Raw genomic sequence first — 18,826 nt, forward strand, 5'->3', positions numbered from 1 at the left:
CCTTTAAATCTCAGCCGCGGCCGGGAATCAGAGGGCTCTGGGCTCCCCGCGGCTGCGGGAAACCCAGAGCCTTTTAATTCCCCGCCGCGGCTGGGATTTAAAGGGCTCTGGGCTCCCTGCGGCTCCAAATATTGGTGGAGCAGAGCCCCTGACTTTGAATATTCCTGGGGCTTTAGCCCCAGGACCCCATATAAGTTGGCGCCCATGGTTACCAGGGAACTAATTAGGTTCAGCTGGCTCCAACTGCTGGAGACTTTTTTAAACCTTCCCTGGCGTGGAAGCAGGGGGGAGAGTGAGAGAAGCAGGGAACCTGCCAGCAAGTTAGGTGCAGCAAGGCTCTGAACCCTTCCAGCAAGGAAGGCTGCACTTTGTCCCCAGAAGGGGAGAAAACAAGCACAAGGGACTGACTGAGGGAAGGATTAGCCAGACCCTGTGCTACCTAGAAGGGTTTGCTTTGCCCAAGCCTGTGTCTCCAAGGCTAAAAAGGACAGCCTGCTGAGGAGAAGAAGGTACTTTGCCACACATGGGTAAAAGGGTCTGCGTGCTTGTGGTATTCTCGTTGGGGGTCAGGGCTCAATAAAAAAAATATGGCTTAGGAACAATGAAATATTTTGAGCCACACTGAAAGAGAATGGACTAAATTCTGTGACTCTAGAGAAATGCTGAGAATTCAGAGGAAATAGAGAAGGATTAGTTTGACTATTTCCTCTATGGATTTTTTTAACTGCTATGCATGTGAAAAGATGCACAACAGCCAAGCAGAGTAACCATCGAGACATGCTGGGTAACTTCCAGTGCCATCTTAATGGCAAGGACATGAGGGAGGAATGGGAAATGCTCAGCAGCTCTGATTACCTATCAGCTAAACCACAGGTGCCTCTGGATCTCAATCTGAATGTGCAACTATAAAATGAATATGTAATCTGATGATCTCACATTCAGACAAACAGGGAGTGGGATGGCTGACCAGATGATGAGGAAGACTCAGGGCAGTCAAGGTTAAAATGGATTATCAGGTGAAAGCCTGGATCATCCTAACTGGTTTAAACTGTGTTCCCGTGTACAAAATTGGGATGGGGGAGAGGAAAATAGAGTAAAACATCTGAAAAACTTCAGTAAAAATCATAATTTTTCAACCTGAGATCTCAAAAATAGACAAACATAATTTTAAACACACTTCCTAAATACTACATAAGTCACCTCTGGACTGACAGCTTCACGAGTAACTCTTTGAAAAGTCTATAAGAAATTCCATATGAAATTAAAGTGCCGCCTCCTACCATAGTTATTGTGAATCTGACATGACTACAATATTTACATTTCTTTTGCACCACGTTGAGCTTATGATTCATTTGTTGACATAGTTTAGTTCAAAAGTTCTAGTGCATTTAGCAAAAAAGCTGTATCTTGGTTTTCACAGACAGAAGTTCACTTTCTTTAGAAAATATTGCTTTTAATAAAGTATAGATAATGAGTAGTTCTTTGTTATGCTCACTGAGTTTTAAAGATATTAATGCAAGACTACATTGCTTGGTATGAGTCCCAGATTGTGAGCAATAGGGACAGGGAGGCGGGTGGAGTAATCTTTGCCATGAATTCTCTTAAACTTCACAGTGCTTCTCCTCAATGAGCTGCAATAAAACTTAAAAATAAGTATATTGTTGTTTACAGTTTCTTAGCTTACCTCTTCTAATTTCAATCCTCCCCCTCTCCACCCCTCCCCACATTCTTACATCCTCACAAAAGAGAGACAAAAATTCCTCCCATAATGCTCCCCTAATAGCTTTCCTTCCCTGGGTGAGGTTCCCTCATTTGCCTCACACAGTGACCTCTGCCTTTAGCCTGAATCCTCAGTGTTGCCCATTCTAGCTTCATGCCATTTCCCACCCAAAGGCTCAGGTTCAACTGCCATGTTCTTCCGCCTGACTTGACTCCCTTTCTGATGGGTCAAGAGTCAGGTCAAGTGAGACTAGTTAGCAGAGCGAGTTGTTTCAGGAGATCAAGCTGAAGAACATGAAAGATTTCTGCTGGGGCTTGGGGGAGGTCAGGACTTGCTCAAGACAAGAAACTAGCCCCTTTCTACCTCCCCAGTGCTGGAAGCCCTCTCTGACCATTCACTGCCTTCCATGAAACCAGCACTAGCCAGTTCCCTCAGGATTGAGGGTACTAGAAGGGGTGCACAAATGGGTACTTTGCCACTTATGATGTGTTTAATATATGAACAGTTTCATGCATTCTAAAGTCTTTTGTGTAAATATACAAGACAAATCAGACAGCTGTTTTACAAAGCTTTTTTCATCAGAACTTATTTATAAAAAAAAGCAACAACAACCCAGTGGAATATAACTAAACCAATTGTTTTGATCGTTTTTCCAGTAGCCTTTTCCCTTCTATTTGTAAAAAGGAATTTACTTGACAGAAATATTCTTCACCTTTTAACTTGCCAGTTTTGCCCCTCTCCCTAATGAATGGGAGTTATTTTCTGATTCTTTACTTTAAGCTACATTTCTTTTTTTAGGCAATTTCCAGATATCTGATACAATATATAATGAGGAATTAGGTTCCATTACATGAAGGCTTAACCTTCACGAAAAGCATTCAGAGCTTGCCAGGAGTCATCAATATTTAACAGCTGTTGTTATTATGAAATACTTCATAGGGTAATGTGGCTTGTCTGCTTGCACGCAATGGTTTGAACAAGAGCCAGGCCACTGTCAGATGCAAGGAAAGATTGACAGCCGGTTAGATTGCGTGACAGTGAGGCTCTGGTTAGTCAGCAGTCTGCTTTTACCAAAAGGCCTGGTCTCCCCCTGGTGTTTTTCTCAAAAGGAATTCCTCAACTGGGGAGGGAAGGGGTGGAGTTTTGACTTGGTAAGTGGCTCTGTGCCCAGCTCCCGCCCACATGTGAAGATATCTGTGAGCTCTAATCATGCAAAGCTGTGAGAAAAAAATATACAGTAAAATAGCTAGAGGAGAATGTAACTGTCAGAAGATGGCATGTCTTTGATACCTCATGTACATGGGAAACACATTAAGCTCTCAGTAAGAATGAGGCAAATAATTTTGAAAGAAAGAGGGGAAGAGATTTTGAAGGAAAAGAAAGTAGTTCAGTTTGGTACCTTAAATAAATGCCATGCTGCACTTAAACTTCAAAGGGCAGACACATTTCAAAGAGTCTCTTAAGAAGAAGCAGACTAAGAAAACCACTAAGTAGGGAAGGAAAGCTTCGTATTATTGCAAGCATAATTTCATCTGGCAGTCTGGTGGGCCCTGCTACAGTACTGGACTCCAAACATCAGGCTGTCTGAGAACGGATTTTGTTGGTGATTTCTTTCCTGAAACAGTCATGCAAACTATGAGCTGTGGCATTTCAGAATGAAAAGATGCTGTTCTGATTGTTTAGTAGTTTAATAACTCTTCTTCATGTTGTACCTAGCATGATTTTTAATGCACAGTCTATGGAGTCTAGTCCTTAGTGTTAATGTGTGCTCTACATCAGTAGTGAGAGGAATAGTCCCGTTAGATTCATGGCTATAGCTCAGTTTAAGACAATTTCATGCACAGAGTTCTTTTTCCATTCAGTAGGGTACACATGACCAGCTATTCTTGGCTCTAAAGAAAAATTAATATGTATAGAAAAGAGACGATGTTCATGAATGCAAAAGAATGTATAGTTTAATCGGGCTTGGTATTTTCAGTTTCTTTTTTGATCAACTGAGTTTGAAATGAAATTACGATCTGCCCAGTGTAAGGGGCAGCACAGCTGTTGCAGCAGTCCAGGAGAGAGATGGTCTCCCCACTACTCTTGGGATGGATTAAACTGTGTCACTACTATAACTTGAGCGGGTGGAATTAAACCTATAGTAAAGAACAAAGTTATCAGACACATAGATGAACACAATTTGTTGGGGAAGAGTCAAGGCAGCTTATGTAAAGGGAAATCATGCCTCACCAATCTCTCAGAATTCTTTGAAGGGGTCAACAAGCATGTGGACAATGGGGATCCAGTGGACTCAATGTATTTGGACTTTCAGAAAGACTTTGACAAGGTCCCTCACCAAAGGCTCTTAAGTAAAGTTATAGATAAATAACTGGTTAAAAGACAGGAAATAGAGCATAAGAATTAATGGTCAGTTTTCAAAATGGAGCAAGGTAAATAGCAGGTCCCCCAAGGATCTGTGGGATCTGTACTGGGACCAGTGCTGCTCATCAATGATCTGGAAAAAGGGGTAAACAGTGAGGTAGTAAAATTTGAAGATCATAAAAATTACTCAAGATAGTTAAGTACAAAGCAGACTGCAAAGAGTTACAAAGGGATCTCACAAAACTGGGAGACTGGGCAACAAAATGGCAGATGAAATTTAATGTTGATAAATGCAAAGTAATTCACATTGGAAAACATAATCCCGACCATACATATAAAATGATGGGGGTATAAATAAGGTGTTACAACTCAAGAAAGAGATCTTGGAGTCATTTTGAATAGTTCTCTGAAAACATCTGCTCAATGTGCAGTGGGAGTCTAAAAAGGTAACAGAATGTTAGGAACCATTAGGAAAGGGATAGCTAATAAGACAGAAAAGATCATAATGCCACTATATAAATCCACGATACACCCACACCTTGAATAGTATGTGCAGTTCTGGCCACGCCATCTCAAAAAAGATACCCCCTTCACATAACACAAGGACCAGGGTCACCCAATGAAATTAATAGGCTGCAGTTTTAAAGCAAACATAACAAAGTATTTCTTCATACAATGCACAGTCAACCTGTGGAACTCATTGCCAGGGGATGTTGTGAAGGCCCAAACTCTAACTGGGTTCAGAAAAGAACTAGATACGTTCATGGAGGATAGGTCCATCGATGGCTGTTAGTCAAGATGATCAGGGATCCAACCACATGCTCTGAGTGTCCTCAGCCTCTTAACTGTCAGAAGCTGGGAATGGACAACGGGATGGATCACTTGATAACTGCCATGTTCTGTTCACTCCCTCTGAAGCATCTGGCATTGGCCACTGTCAGAGAGAGAATACTAGGCTAGATGGAACATTGGTCTGATCCAGGATGGGCATTCTTATGTCCTTCCATTACAGTGTCTTTTAGTAGTTTCCAGCCTTTACAGAGTTGTGGATTTTGATACTTCCTCTGATTTCACCAGGCTTGCTAGAATTTGTGATCCTCTCACATTTGTTGCCCATGCTTCATGTGTTTGTCACTCTTGTATATCAACATAGCTTTTCTTATTTTTCATCTTCTTTTGCAGAACAGCCCCATCTTCTGTTTTATTTGGTATGTTGGAAGTATGTAACAGATCATTTGTGTTAAGCAAAAGCTCCCCCCTCTGTCCACTTCCTACCTAACCAACTTTGCCAATTTTGAACCTGGCAGGTTAGTCCCCTGCCCTTAATTGGAGACAGTATAATCCAAACAGTTGTGTCTCTTCATGGAAGGCTTTTCCAGGCTCCATAAATTCAAAACCCACCTCTTGACACAGCTTATACCTCCATCTTTTCCCACATGCATGACATCTAGAGGGTTTTTCCCTGGCATTCTTCAAGCTCTCTTTTATCCTTTTTGTTATATCATTTGTCCTGTACCCCTGGAGGCAGCATTCTATTTAATTTTCAAATTTGGCCACATGTGTCTCAGAACAAAATTCCTCATTATCAAATCACCAATCAGGATCACTTGCTACTTTCTTTCTAGTGACTCCTGTTTAATTCTTACTACTCAGTCACTGGTAGAGCTGAGTTAATAATGGGTTTTTTGGTTCAGAGGCTTAACTGAAAAATCTGAAAAAAAATACCCTTTGTACAGAACAGAAACAAAAAAATACCCTTTGTTATGAACAGAAACAATTTTTTGGGGAAAATTTTCATCAAATTGAAAAATCTCAACTGAATCTACCCAGACATTTCAAGTTGAACTGAAACAAAATTATTTTTGTTTTTCGATCAATTTCAAGTCAATAAAACCATTTTTTCCTTTTGATTTGGCTGTTTCAGGTGTTTTCACCCTTCTTGTGTATGTTTGTTTGTTTGTTTGTTTGTTTAAATCTGGGGCCAGATTTGAAACCGAAATACTGCTTCTAATGAAAGTCTAAACAAAATGTTTCAAAATGGTCAAAACAAAATATTTTGACTCTTTTTTTGAAAAAATGTTCTCAACTGAAAGTATTCATCAAATTGACCCAATTTGGGTAAATACTTTCAGACCCCCCAAAATGCATTTTTCAATTAAAAGTTTGTCCAAAAAAATTTCCTGTCTCTAGTCACTGATAGGGCATCAGCAGGACTCTAAAACAGAGGTTAATTGTTGCTTGTGTTTATCTGTTACTCCCAATGGGGTAATATTTTTCAGTTTCTCCTCTGCACTCTGTAATATGTCCTGCTCTTCCTCACTGAGAATCCATGTTTGCTGCCTTCATCAATGACACACTCTCATCAAACATCAGCCTCTCTTCTGAGCTCTTTGTGCATTAGTGACTGATCCCTGCTTCCTTGATGGGTTGGTTCCACTTAAAGATTTTATATTCATATTTAATTTTAATGCGGTGTCTTCAACCGTGACGGGGAGTATATAGTGATGAGGAAGCGATGCTGATCCAGGCACAGGTTACAATTTTTCTGCTTCTGAGAAACACATTCTGCTTCTTGGCACAAGGAGGGCTGCCTTGCCTTCTGCTGTGGGTCTGTTCACATTTTGGGGCAATGTGTACAATGTGTTATGAAACAGAGGGGTGTGGCTGAACATACAGGAACTCCTAGCAGGTGAAATGAATTTGGAAATGGAATTAGTACTAGATGGACTGTGGAACAAACATTTCTTGTGCCTCTGCTGCTATGTTTGTGTCAGCCTGAAGGCTAACAAACAGGCAGGGAACCCTAGACTGCTCGATGAAATAAAATAAAATAAAATAAAATAAAATAATGCTGTCCTCTTAAAGATGGAGTTAGCCCCACTGGAATGTTTGACAAAGCCAAAAGAACTAAAACAAATAAATCTTCATTTCCTCTTGCCACTCCCTGTCTGTCCTTTAACCTACGCAGAGATAATGAGCCTCTGTGTAGAGAATTATGAAAATGTACTTTTGGGGGTTAGGGAAGCAGTAGGATGGGGGCTCTGCTTTCAGAAATTGCAGTTACACCCTCTCTGTAATACCCAGCTGCAAATGGCATTACGACTGACCTTACTAATCCTAGGAGCAAGCTCAGTTGAGCAGGGATATGCAAAAGATACATCGTGACCTTTCCCAATAAACCTAACATTTAAACTAAGACAGACTACAAAACCCATCCCCTTAAAATGTGCACCTTTCCACAGAGGTTTCACATCCATTTTGCAGAATGGCTTGCAGGATTGAAAATATGAAATCATGGTGGCTGGAAAAATTTGCATGGAAAGCCACCCTTAGTCCTGTTTCATGTAGTTTTGGGATATCCTAGTGTGTTTTCCACAACTCAGGTGAGGAATTTATTATCTGTACTTGAGATTACAATTTAGGAAATATGAGTCCACAGTATCACTAGCAGTAAATGTTCACTGTCTGAACTAAAAACCAATTCAAATTTCTTAAGTAACTGCCAGAACTGTGGTATCTCTGTTGCCATCATGATCTGAAAAGATAACATGTCTCTTGACTCTTTATAGAGCCTCAAGTTAATAAGAACCTGATCCAAAACCTATGAAATAAGGAGAAATCAAGCCAATAGACTCTGGACCACGCCCTTTGTCATTTTCAACTAATACTGTTAAATCCATGAACATTTTTATTCAGTTTTTACTCTGGGCTCTTATTCAAAAATTGCATCCAGTTGTCATCACTACATTTAGCAAAGAGCCAAGTAACATTCCAGATTTTTTTTATATATTCCTATGTGGAATGAATTATTTCAGATTGTTTCATCCCTATTTTGGGGTTATTAACCTGTTACTCCAGGCTGATGCAGGGGTGCTGGAACAATTTGTACAGTGGGGGTCCTGAGAGTCATTGAACCAAACTGTAAAACCCTGTACATGGTGGAAACCACTTCAAGTCAGATGCAGCAGCACCCCCAGTACCCCTAGTTCCAGCACCTATGGGCTGACGTTTGGAGTAGCCAACTGCCCTGGGTCCACTTATTGACAGACCCTTCTCACTGTCCCTTCATATCAACAGAGCAAAACCGAGTAAGAACTGTATTTCTATAGACTGGATATGTTAGACTGGTATGTTTGAACAGTGGTGAACGTCTCATCTCAGTTAGCCATCATAACTGTTTCAAGATGATCCAGGTCAAATAACTAAAAGCCCAGCAGTAATAATGATGCTGAATCTTTAGCTTCATTATTTATTGACAGAATCACAAGGTTTGCTTCACACTCCATACTCCCTCAATGATCCAGATACTCACCTAGCAGATGATGTGTATAATCAACTCTGTCTTCTGGGTGATTCTTTCATTATCCTCAAAAATGAGAGTGGATCTGAAATCATCACTCTTTCGGGGATTCAACTTCATATTTATTCCGGAAGAGAGTTAAATCTGATTATCTAATGATATTTCAGAACCAATATTTACAGCCCATACATAGGAAAAGCAGTCAGCCAAAGTAATCTGCCTTTGTTTCTGTTAGGCCTCTTGGTATTACCAGAGAAAAATTTGCAATTTTAATCCAAAGTTTTCATGCTTTCCATGCTAAAAAACAAACTTTGACTTCAAATTGGAAAAAAAAAGGCATTTCAAGAATATACACTTGAGTCTTAGAACTAATCTCAAATTTATAGAAGTGAGAGGCCAAGATAATTTCATGCCAAACAAGAGGTCAAAATAGAAAATAAGAAAACTCATTCATATCCTGTATCCACTCTGACAATCTTCTGAACAGTGTTGCCATTAGTTAGAATTTTTATAATGTATTCTTTTGTAAACAAAAGCAGCATGGCAACATGTCAATTGTCTTCTATGCTGCTTTCCTGTGGTTTTGTTGTTTTTTATATGTAGAGTATAATAATAGAAAAAACATAACCAGTAAAAATAACGTGATAGGTATAATGATGAGCAAGGAAAGAACTTTATATAAAAACATCTGAGCTGTGAAATATGTGTTTCTCTCCCTAGGACCAACAATAAGTTTTCAGTAACTAAAAGCCCTCATCAGTAATATTTATGTTAATTACTTTTTTCAACAGCCATTCAAGAAAAGCACTGTAGGAAGCAAGTTGGTGACACAATAAAAGACTATCTATCCAGTGAGACTGCCATACCAGAAGGTGGACTTCTACAAGAAGTGAGTGATAAATGCTATCATTTCTGGTTCTAAGATAACACATGCAACTTAGTGATATTGGTGATTTATTAAAGGTTATTTAGCCTGAGTCAGTATTGAACAAATGGCCCTGCATTGTGTTAGACTTTGTACTACTTGAAGTGTCTGCTGTTGAATGGGATGCAAAATCAAAGTCCAGAACTATAGTGGACCCAAAAGATCCAGTTACCTTTATTCTTGCAAAAATTGCATCAGCTATGGAGTCTTAGTCAAATTCCAACTAAATTTCCCGGTAGTTTCAATTAAATACGAGGGCCTGATTCTCACTTACAGCAGGCATGGGATGGTGGTGGAGATTGATTTTAGTTACCTGTGTGCACACCTGAGAGACTATGCAGGGACTTGCTTGATCTCTGGTGTGAGTTAGAGCAGCCTAAGAGCTACTCTAATTTAAACAGCTTTCCATGGCTTCCCATGTGTCAGGAGTCAGGGCCTGCAGCAGAGTCACTCTGGGAGCAGGCCTTGTAGAGGCAATCTAACAAGTGCAGCTGGTCAGTTGTAGGCTGCCTGACTGGCTGCAACACCTGATTGGTTGGAAGAGACAGCAGACAGACACTTAAATCCAGCAGCAGCAGTTCACTGGCTGCTCAAAGCATGTGCCTGTGGCTGTGATAGCCCCTGCCTTGTTCCCAGCCCTGCCCCTGCATTGCCTCACTCCAGGTAGCCCAGTTCTGACCCTTGGTTCCAATTCCTGACCTCTGACATTGGCTCTGACCCTTGGCTCCAATTCCTGACTACCAACTCGTGTTCTAATCACTAGGCCTGATGCTTGATTGGACCATTAGGCCTGACTCCTGCTACAACCACTAGGGACAACTGCCTATGTCCTGGTCATGTGACACTGTAGGCACTAGAAATCGGAGAATAGCCGCAAGTACACACCTGATAGACCTCCACTCTGCCTCTGACAAAGGCTAGGTGGAGGGCTGGTGCAGCACCCTTACACCAGCTCTGCATTATCAGGGAAGATCTCTGAACATGTTATTCTTGCAGAACTATTTCCATCTCCTTAAAGATCCTCTGTTGCCATAGTGGCATAAAGGGGCCTTAGTGTAACTGAGAATCAAGCCCACTAATCTTCTTTAAAAGTAGCGCTGCTATTCATTGTTAAATAGCCTCTAAGGTCTGCCCCAGAGATGGCTACATTTCACAGATAAGTGAAGCAATGCCTGTATACACATAGTGCCCTTAAAAAAATCTGCCATTTGATTATAAGTAAATGTTGTTATTTGCAATAGTTTCCCATTCTAAATGTATAAGGAATACAGTCAATATAAATAATAGCAAAAGCAGTAAGTGTGTAATTTTTAAGGGTTCCCACTGTATTTAATTTGTGTTTGGCATTTTTAAGGTGATAAGTGCCATATACATGTAAGATATAATTGTTACAGGTCTTGAATGGCAGCCATATGGCTACAGGAACACTTAGAGAGTACTGATGTATATAATAAATTTCAGTCTGACTTCAGACACACTCCAACTGCTGAGACTAACTTTGCTCAAGACCAGGGGTCGGCAACCTTTCAGCAGTGGTGTGCCGAGTCTTCATTTATACATTCTAATTTAAGGCTTTGCGTGCTGGTAATATATTTTCATGTTTTTTAGAAAGTCTCTCTATAAGTCTATAATATATAACCAAACTACTGTTATATGTAAAGTAAACAAGGTTTTCAAAATGTTTCAAAAGCTTTATATAAAATTAAATTAAAATGCAAATCTTATCAGTTTAGTGTGATCCTTGCCCTTGCTTTTCCTTGCTGAGTTTTCCAATGTCTGGCACGTATTTGGATACTTTAAGCTGTACACAGGCTTCTGAGTGATCACTTGTTAACAGGCTCCGAGGGGGACAGAGGACAGATTTCATGTGTGAAAAGACCTGTACACACAGGTATGTGGATCCAAATGCTGAAAGCATTGCAAACACAATTTTCTTCAAACAGTTAAATTTCACTGGCAGGGATGTCCAGCAGGTCAGAATAGAAGCCCCATGATCTCTCTCGGTAGCTTCAAGTGCACTCCGCAGATCTACGAACTTTGATGTCCACAATTCTGAGCTTTTTAACTGAATGAGTTGCATTTTGAAATCTTCAACACCCATCCACTGAAATACAGACAAATCCAAGTCGCTTTCGTTGAACTTTTCACGTTTAATTAGAAAAGAAAGCATTGGGCCAAATCGCTGGAAATCTTGAAATCTGTCAGAAAATTCTGATTCCAGTTCTTGCATCTACTTTCCAATCTCATCGACATTGACAGTGCAATGTGTCGATAGCTCTTTTATGAGTTGGAAGTAGCGGAAAGTAGAAGTTTGAATATCCCTGGAAAAAACTGCTAGTTTCACAACGAATGCTTGCCAGGCTTCATAAAGATCTAGAACTGCTTGCCCTGCACCCTGGAGACAAAGGTTGAGTTCGTTTAGGTGAGCGGTGATATCAGTTAGAAACATGAGCTTACACAGCCATTTGTCATCATCCAGTTCGGGGTAGTTTTGTTCTTTTTCCGACAAAAAGGCCTTGATTGCATCAAAACAATTTACAAAGCACACCAAAACCTTGCCACAACTTAGCCACCGAATGTTGCCGTGAAGTGGGATGTCGTTATAAGCACTGTCCATCTCTTCTAGCAGTGCTTGAAATTGTCTGTGAGTCAAAGCAGATCGAGCAACAAGGAAATTCACAATTCGCACCACTGTATTCATCACATTATTAAGCTCTGAATTAGAAATTTTAGCACACAGGTTTTCGTGATGGATGATACAGTGAAATTTGACTTTTGGGAGGCCAATTTAATCTTCAAGTAACTTTACAAATCCCTTCAATTTTCCGACCATGGAAGGAGCACCATCTGTTGTAACACAAAATATTTTTCTGATGTCAACTCCTCATTCTTCAAAATGGTTTACAAAACTTTCCAGTATATCTTCCCCTTTGTTGTGCCATGCAGGGGTTTTAGGCAACAAAGTTCCTCTTGGATTTCATCAGAAGCACAATATCTTGCAATAACTGCCAAACGTGGAACGTTGTTTATATCCATGCTCTCATCAACTGCAACACTAAACACTGCTGTGTCTTTCAATGCAGATGTCTGCTTTTCCTTAATGTTTTCTGCCATTTCACTTATGCATCTCTCAACTGTTCTGGCAGAGATGGGCAGTTCTTTTATTCTAGATATGATTGTATCTTTATTTGGCAAATCATTGAACAAAATCTCTGAACTGCTGAGAAAAACTTCTTTTATATATTCCCCATCTGTAAACGGCTTTCCGTTTTTTGCAATGCACTGTGCAATCTTGTCACTTCCTTCTGTAGCTTGATTTTTACTTACACTTAAGCTTTTAAAAACACTGGTTTGCTTCTCATAGGCTGCTACTGCCTTTTTGATTGGTTCAGTCTTGTCTGCTTCATCAAGAAAGGTTTTCTCATGCTTCGTTTCAAAATGTCGTCAAACACGATGTGCGACAAACAACACTTTCATAACAGAAAGCACAAATAGCATGGTGCTTCTTTTCAATAAATCCAAATGCGTCTGTCCAAGCAGGCTGAAATGATCGGACATCTAGCTTCACGTTCTTAGGAGCTGCCATTTTGTCAAATGTTCCCTTCAACTCTCAGTGGGGAAAAAAATGGCAATAGAAGGCAGGCACAAGGTCAAACACAGTGTGGTCTGATAGAAGCAATTTTAAGATGGGTCTGCTGAGCTGCACCCCCTCTTGCCTCGTGTGCAACCCTCACTGTCCAAGGCTGGGAACAGGGGGCCACAGTGGGGAGGCTGCAGAGCAGTGATCAAAGGCCAGGAGCAGAGCCCAGGGTGGCCTGCAGGGACTCCAGGCCAGAAAGCAGGCTGAGGAAGGCTGGAGATCCAGACCCTGGCTGGCAGGAGGTCAGCAACTGGAACCCCAGATCGGCAGCTGAGGTGAGTGGAGCTGGCGGATGGTAGGGCTGAGCAGGGCCGGAGGCCTGGACCCTGTCTGGAAGGGGGCCTGCGCAAGGTGAGTGGGGCTGCAGTGGGGGGGGGACCCCAGCTGGCAAGGGGCCAGCAGCCGGAACCCCAGAGCAGTGACTGAGTGGCTCAGCCCGCCCTGCGTGCCATTAAAAATTGGTTGCCGACCCCTGCTCAAGACATTAATGATCTGCCTACTACAATGGGCAGAGGAGGCCTATTCTTATTGGATTTATCAGTGACATATGACACTGTCTCATCAGCTGGATGATGATCAGCTGCATGTGAATGAATTGAACTGGTTCTAATTTTTTTGAAGTCAAGGGGTCTTTTGGCAGAGTAAAGACTCCAGGATTTGGTTCCTGGCACATGAAATTTATTATTAGAGGCATTATTGCATTACTCAAAAAATGACTGTGAATAATAGGATTTCTGCAATCTATTTTGAAGAGAAATGAATAAATATGTACTACAGCACAAGGAGACATTTCCAGGTGGTGTCTACTAATACAATCTGAATCAGAACTTAAATTAACATATGTTCAAATTTCATTCCAAGATGAATTGGGATGATATAGTAGAAAACATCCCATTGGTGCTGTTCTACACTCAGTATAAGGAAATAACACAGGAAACCTTTTTCCTGCTCAGTTTCCTGTAATTTTTTTAAAGTGTTAGTGTAATTCCATTTCCTCCTTTCAAACTTTGTGTAATCAGTACTTAATAAACTCTGATCTTGAAAAAAGTAGTTTAGTTTGAACTTTAGTCTGAGTGCAAGAAATTTGTCTTCCTGTTTTTTATTTAAATACAAACTTAAAATAAAAGGAGAATTGGGGTTAAACACAAATGGAGGATTATTGGGTTAGGGTTGTGGTGGGGGAAGGGTTTTGGAACATCAGAAATCACTTAAGAGTTTGATGGAACCCTCGTGGATAAGTTTACCATCTGTTGTGATCACAAATCACTTGTCAACTCCAACCAATGTTGACATCTCCTGACAATTCAGTCTTAAGAGAGCATACTCTCACTAGAACAAATCCTGCACTAAACTCACTACTTCACCTTTGTATTGTATTGTTTTCAAATGTGGTATGGTCATCAGAACATTTTCAAAATACTGTCTTTGTACAAAGTTTTTATAGACTATCTTTGTGGTTTTTAAGTTAATGCCACTTTTAAAAATTCTCCCAGTATTAATTCTTTTGTCTTCAATTGCCTTTGATTGTGAACTGTACACTTCCTCCACAGACGACATAATCTGATCTGGCTTCAGTCATTTGGGATGATTTATGGAGAATATAGCTATAAAGGACACCTATAGATTGGGGTCAGGAGAGACTCACTATCTTCTGTTGCACCAATACATTTACTTTCTGCGCCTGTTCAGCACTGCTTGTCATTTCCAATTAGTGGCAGGCAGAATACAAGAGATCTTTTCAGTGTTTCTGCTCCCTTCCGTTGTCTTCGTAAGTAGGAATATGATAGGAATATGTTCATCTTTAAAAGGACACAGTCCACTGGAAATCTAGTAAATTTTAAAATATATATATATATATATATATAAAGTAATGTGAATATATTGAGTCTTTACCAGAGCTTGGAAGGAAACTGTTTTCCCATTCCAGGAATAATTTTGAAAAATTTTCCTGTTCCATACCAGGATGAAAATTCAAAATCTCAAAAAACGTCATGAACCAACAATCTAAAAATAATTCAGTTTGGGTCAATCAAAATGTTTCATTCCAATTTTAACCTTTTCAAATTAATTTTTATTATACTTAGTGTCAAATTCTAAATGAAAAAATCATTTCAAACTGAAAAAACAGAACTTTTCATATTGAAAATGTAGAAAAGAGACATTTTGACAATTTTGAAACTATTTTTCCAACAGTTTTTGAAATGAGAAAACTAATAGAAATCAACCCTTTCCTGTTTCAGTTTTGACAAATCTGCCTTGTCTGAAGAAAAATGTCTTATAAAAAAAAATTCCAACCAGCTCTAGTCTCTCCCCAGCCCTCAGTGTTGCACATGGGATCAGAGTTGGTGTCTTAGTGTCCAAACACACCCCCTTCTTGGAATTTGATTCTATTAGTAATCTCAAAAGAATAATACAACAGACTACATTTTCTCTGGGAATTGTGCTGACTGTAGGACTTCTCTTCAGCACCTCCATTGTCCTACTTCCCTCTCTGTGGATAGTCACTCCTGTCTCCTTTAAGTCTAGGGTGAAATTAAGAAACTGTACTTGCTGGAATGAGTCAACAGAATTTCACCAGCTTTATGCAGTCACCTTGCTACCCAACCAGTTTCAAATACTACAGCTGCAAGTTTGTCATTTTCCAACCACATTATCCTATTGTTTTTTTAAATATTTCTCTCCCCTGCTGCTGTGTGATTGACCCACACAACCAACAGGGGAAAACCAATAAGCTAACTGATTATTAAAAGGGAAATAATTACATTGGATAGACAAAAAGCATTGTCAAATACACATGAGGAAGAAAGAAATAGTAGCGATTTTTCTATCATTTCTTTCAGTTAGACCAGTGGTTCCCAAACTTTAACAACCTGCGAACCCCTTTCAGTATACTGTCAAGTTTCATGAACCCCCTTCTAAAAATGAATATTTCCAGGGATTTTCTCACTTACCTCAACATAAATTATAAAAGCAATGATCTTGGAAATATAAAATTTGTTTTTATGACATGCTTATTACACACTCTTTATTAATTATTATTTATCATTACCGTATTTTTATTACATAATGAAAATGGCAACTCTTACAAGATCTCACTTTTGTAGCTTATATCACTTTTGATTAAGCCTGTTATAAGACAAGGCTTCTATCAGAGGCACCAGTAGAAAAAAAGGGTGCGGGAGCAAAGCCCCCACGCACCTTAGGGCCTGGGGGGGCACCACTGGAAAAGTGGGGGTCCTGCGGGTGCCGCGGGAAAAAAAGGGGAGGGACCCATGGAGGGGTGTGCCGATGCGGGGGCGGCACATGACCCTCGTCGCCCCCCCATACTGGCGCCTCTGACTCCGATGTTTTATCAAGGACTATCAGATGTGAAAAAGCATGAAGGTATTTAAGAAGCCAACTCAAAGAGTTTCTCCTACACAAGCATTCAGGTCTTGAGCAGTCCAGGCAAACAATGCACGTTACAACAAAGCTTAAACTTGTTCTTCATAATAATTTAAAAACAACTCTAGCAGCCTATTTAATTTAAAAAACAGCAAAAAATATCCACCTCCCTTTCCATTTCTTATAAGGGAGTCTTGAAGTTTAAATCTCCTCAGTGTGAGCAACCCCTAATGATGCAGGGCAGTGTTTACTCTCTGAAGTAGCCCCTTTGAAGTAACTTTGTAAATACAATACATATACACAAACCTTTTGAGTGCTATGAATTATCCTACTACTTTGGCAAAGGGTATGCTATATACAGTCGTGTATCTCTTTGGATAGTCTTTTTGTGTTTCAGCTTGATATCAGAGTTCTAAGGACTTGATTTTTTTGGCTTGTAAAGAGCATCTTAATTAAGGATTATAAAATGAATTTTATGCAGGGTAACTGTGAATTTTTAAGAACACTAGTGGAAGGGAACAGACAGATCCATTATGGTACAAATTTAAAAAGGCTGACTGCATCTTCCCAGTAGTGTTCTTAAGTAGACATCATTATGGAGAAAGTTAGGGATGATTGTACCACTTACAGAAGCCTATTATTCAGATCATCAAAGAATAACTCCACCCCATATGTGATGCAAAGACTATCAACAGACTGCTAAATGAAACAGCTCTAGATACACTAAAAGCCAACTGACTCTGGAAATTTAGTACCCATGTTGCGTGACTTGAAAATCTGTTCTGAGCAAGGCACGGCTCCAGGCCTTGACTGTTGTACTTTAGTAACCATAGCAGTGTGGTCTCTGGAGAACACAATGCTAGTGAATTTTCCTTTATTTCAAAGAAGAGTAATAAGAGAAATGTGGCTTGGAACTGATCTTTTTTTCTTATTTTTACTATGCCGTGACCTTGACCAAAATATCTTTGAAGTATTTGCTGGCTGATTCTCTGTTATGGGACCAGAAAAAACATCAGGATATATAAAGGATCTTGCCAAAGGAAGTCCTATCTTCCTCAAAATATTTGTCTTCATTCCCAGGGAGAACCTTTTTATTAGTAATGTTTCTAAAATCTCATAATGGAAGAGGATGATAACTTTAATCTCAGAGCTACTACGGGCACCAAAGTAACAGTGAACTTGCTTTGAACTGACATATTAATTGTTTTTTGTTTAAGTAGCAGGTGCAGCTTTTCGTGAGTACATAATTGGATGTACTTGTTTTTAAAAAGAACACAGTCCACAGTTTGATACCAAGCCCTTTTTTCCATTTGGAAAAAAGTGATTTCATTTTTCATGTACAATGTAAGAAACATGAGTTTCTTAAACAAACAAAACCAAACACAAACAAACAAGTGTTTGCAGTGCATAGTTAAGTCTGTCTCACATGTTTCAAGTTTTAGCCTGGATTAGAAATTCCATCTGCCATTGAATCCATATGGTTTACCAAATGGCATTTTACAATCATTTATTTTTACAGCTTAGTCAATAAAGTTGTGTTTAGTTGTCACTGCTCAAATGTCTACTATGAAACCTTTTGAAAAAGTAAATATACTCAATGTTTGGAAATTGTTTTGGCAGGCAATTGAACTATTATTGCTAAAACACTATTTATTACTATGTAGTAGGCACAGCTTGGACAAAGAATTGCAGAATGAAGGTCTTTTAACATTTCTCTATTCTCTAAAATCTAAGAGCCAGTCTGTGGCCCTTCCTACACTTCCACACACTCCTGTAAGGTGCCCCCTTACTCCCCGATGCCAACTATCTATACCTTGGGTAGCTGCACGGGGGCTGTGCAATTTCCATAGGGTTGCTATATTCCCTTCCCCACACATGCAGGTAGGAGTGGACAAGATTGGGCAGGGAATGGGCAGAGCTCCAATATTCCAGCCTGTGTTGGGGATACACACTGAGCCAGATATAGGGCTGGTGCCGAGTATGTCACTGTGATGGGTTCGATCACAGAAATCCCCTTGGGACTGTCACTTGATGTGCTGAGACTACCTTTGAGCCCGTTTTCTCTGCCAATTTGGGACTTCAGAACCCTGCCTTGTTGAGCCAGACATGCCAGTCTCCTCCAACATATACTCAGGTCTGAACCATGTGCCTCAAAGCTGCAGACTTAACTGAAAACAGCTTAAGAAGTGCTCCTGTCTCCAGCACCCAGACACCCAGTTACCAATGGGATCCAAACCCCAAATGAATCCGTTTTACTCTGTATAAAGCTTATACGGGGTAAACTCATAAATTGTCCACCCTCTATAACACTGATAGAGAGATATGCACAGCCGTTTGCTCCCCCAGGTATTAATTACTTACTCTGGGTTAATTACGGTAATAGCAAAAGTGATTTTATTAAGTATAAAAAGTAGGATTTAAGTGGTTCCAAGTAGTAACAGACAAAACAAAGTAAGTTACCAAGCAAAATAAAACAAAACAAGCAAGTCTAAG

The 18,826-nt window shown here is 39.9% G+C and overlaps 1 protein-coding gene across 1 annotated transcript in view; it reads left to right on the plus strand.

The window, feature by feature from the left end:
• AHRR (aryl-hydrocarbon receptor repressor) overlaps window positions 1-18,826 on the plus strand; it is a 138,441-nt gene that overhangs the window by 84,876 nt on the left and 34,739 nt on the right. The window contains exon 4 of the mRNA XM_039525484.1: window positions 9,176-9,273. Within this exon, the coding sequence (XP_039381418.1) occupies window positions 9,176-9,273 (98 nt within the window). The remainder of the gene's footprint in view (window positions 1-9,175; window positions 9,274-18,826) is intronic.

The sequence above is a fragment of the Mauremys reevesii genome, linkage group 2, assembly GCF_016161935.1.
Source record: "Mauremys reevesii isolate NIE-2019 linkage group 2, ASM1616193v1, whole genome shotgun sequence".
Classification (NCBI taxonomy): Eukaryota; Metazoa; Chordata; order Testudines; family Geoemydidae; genus Mauremys; species Mauremys reevesii.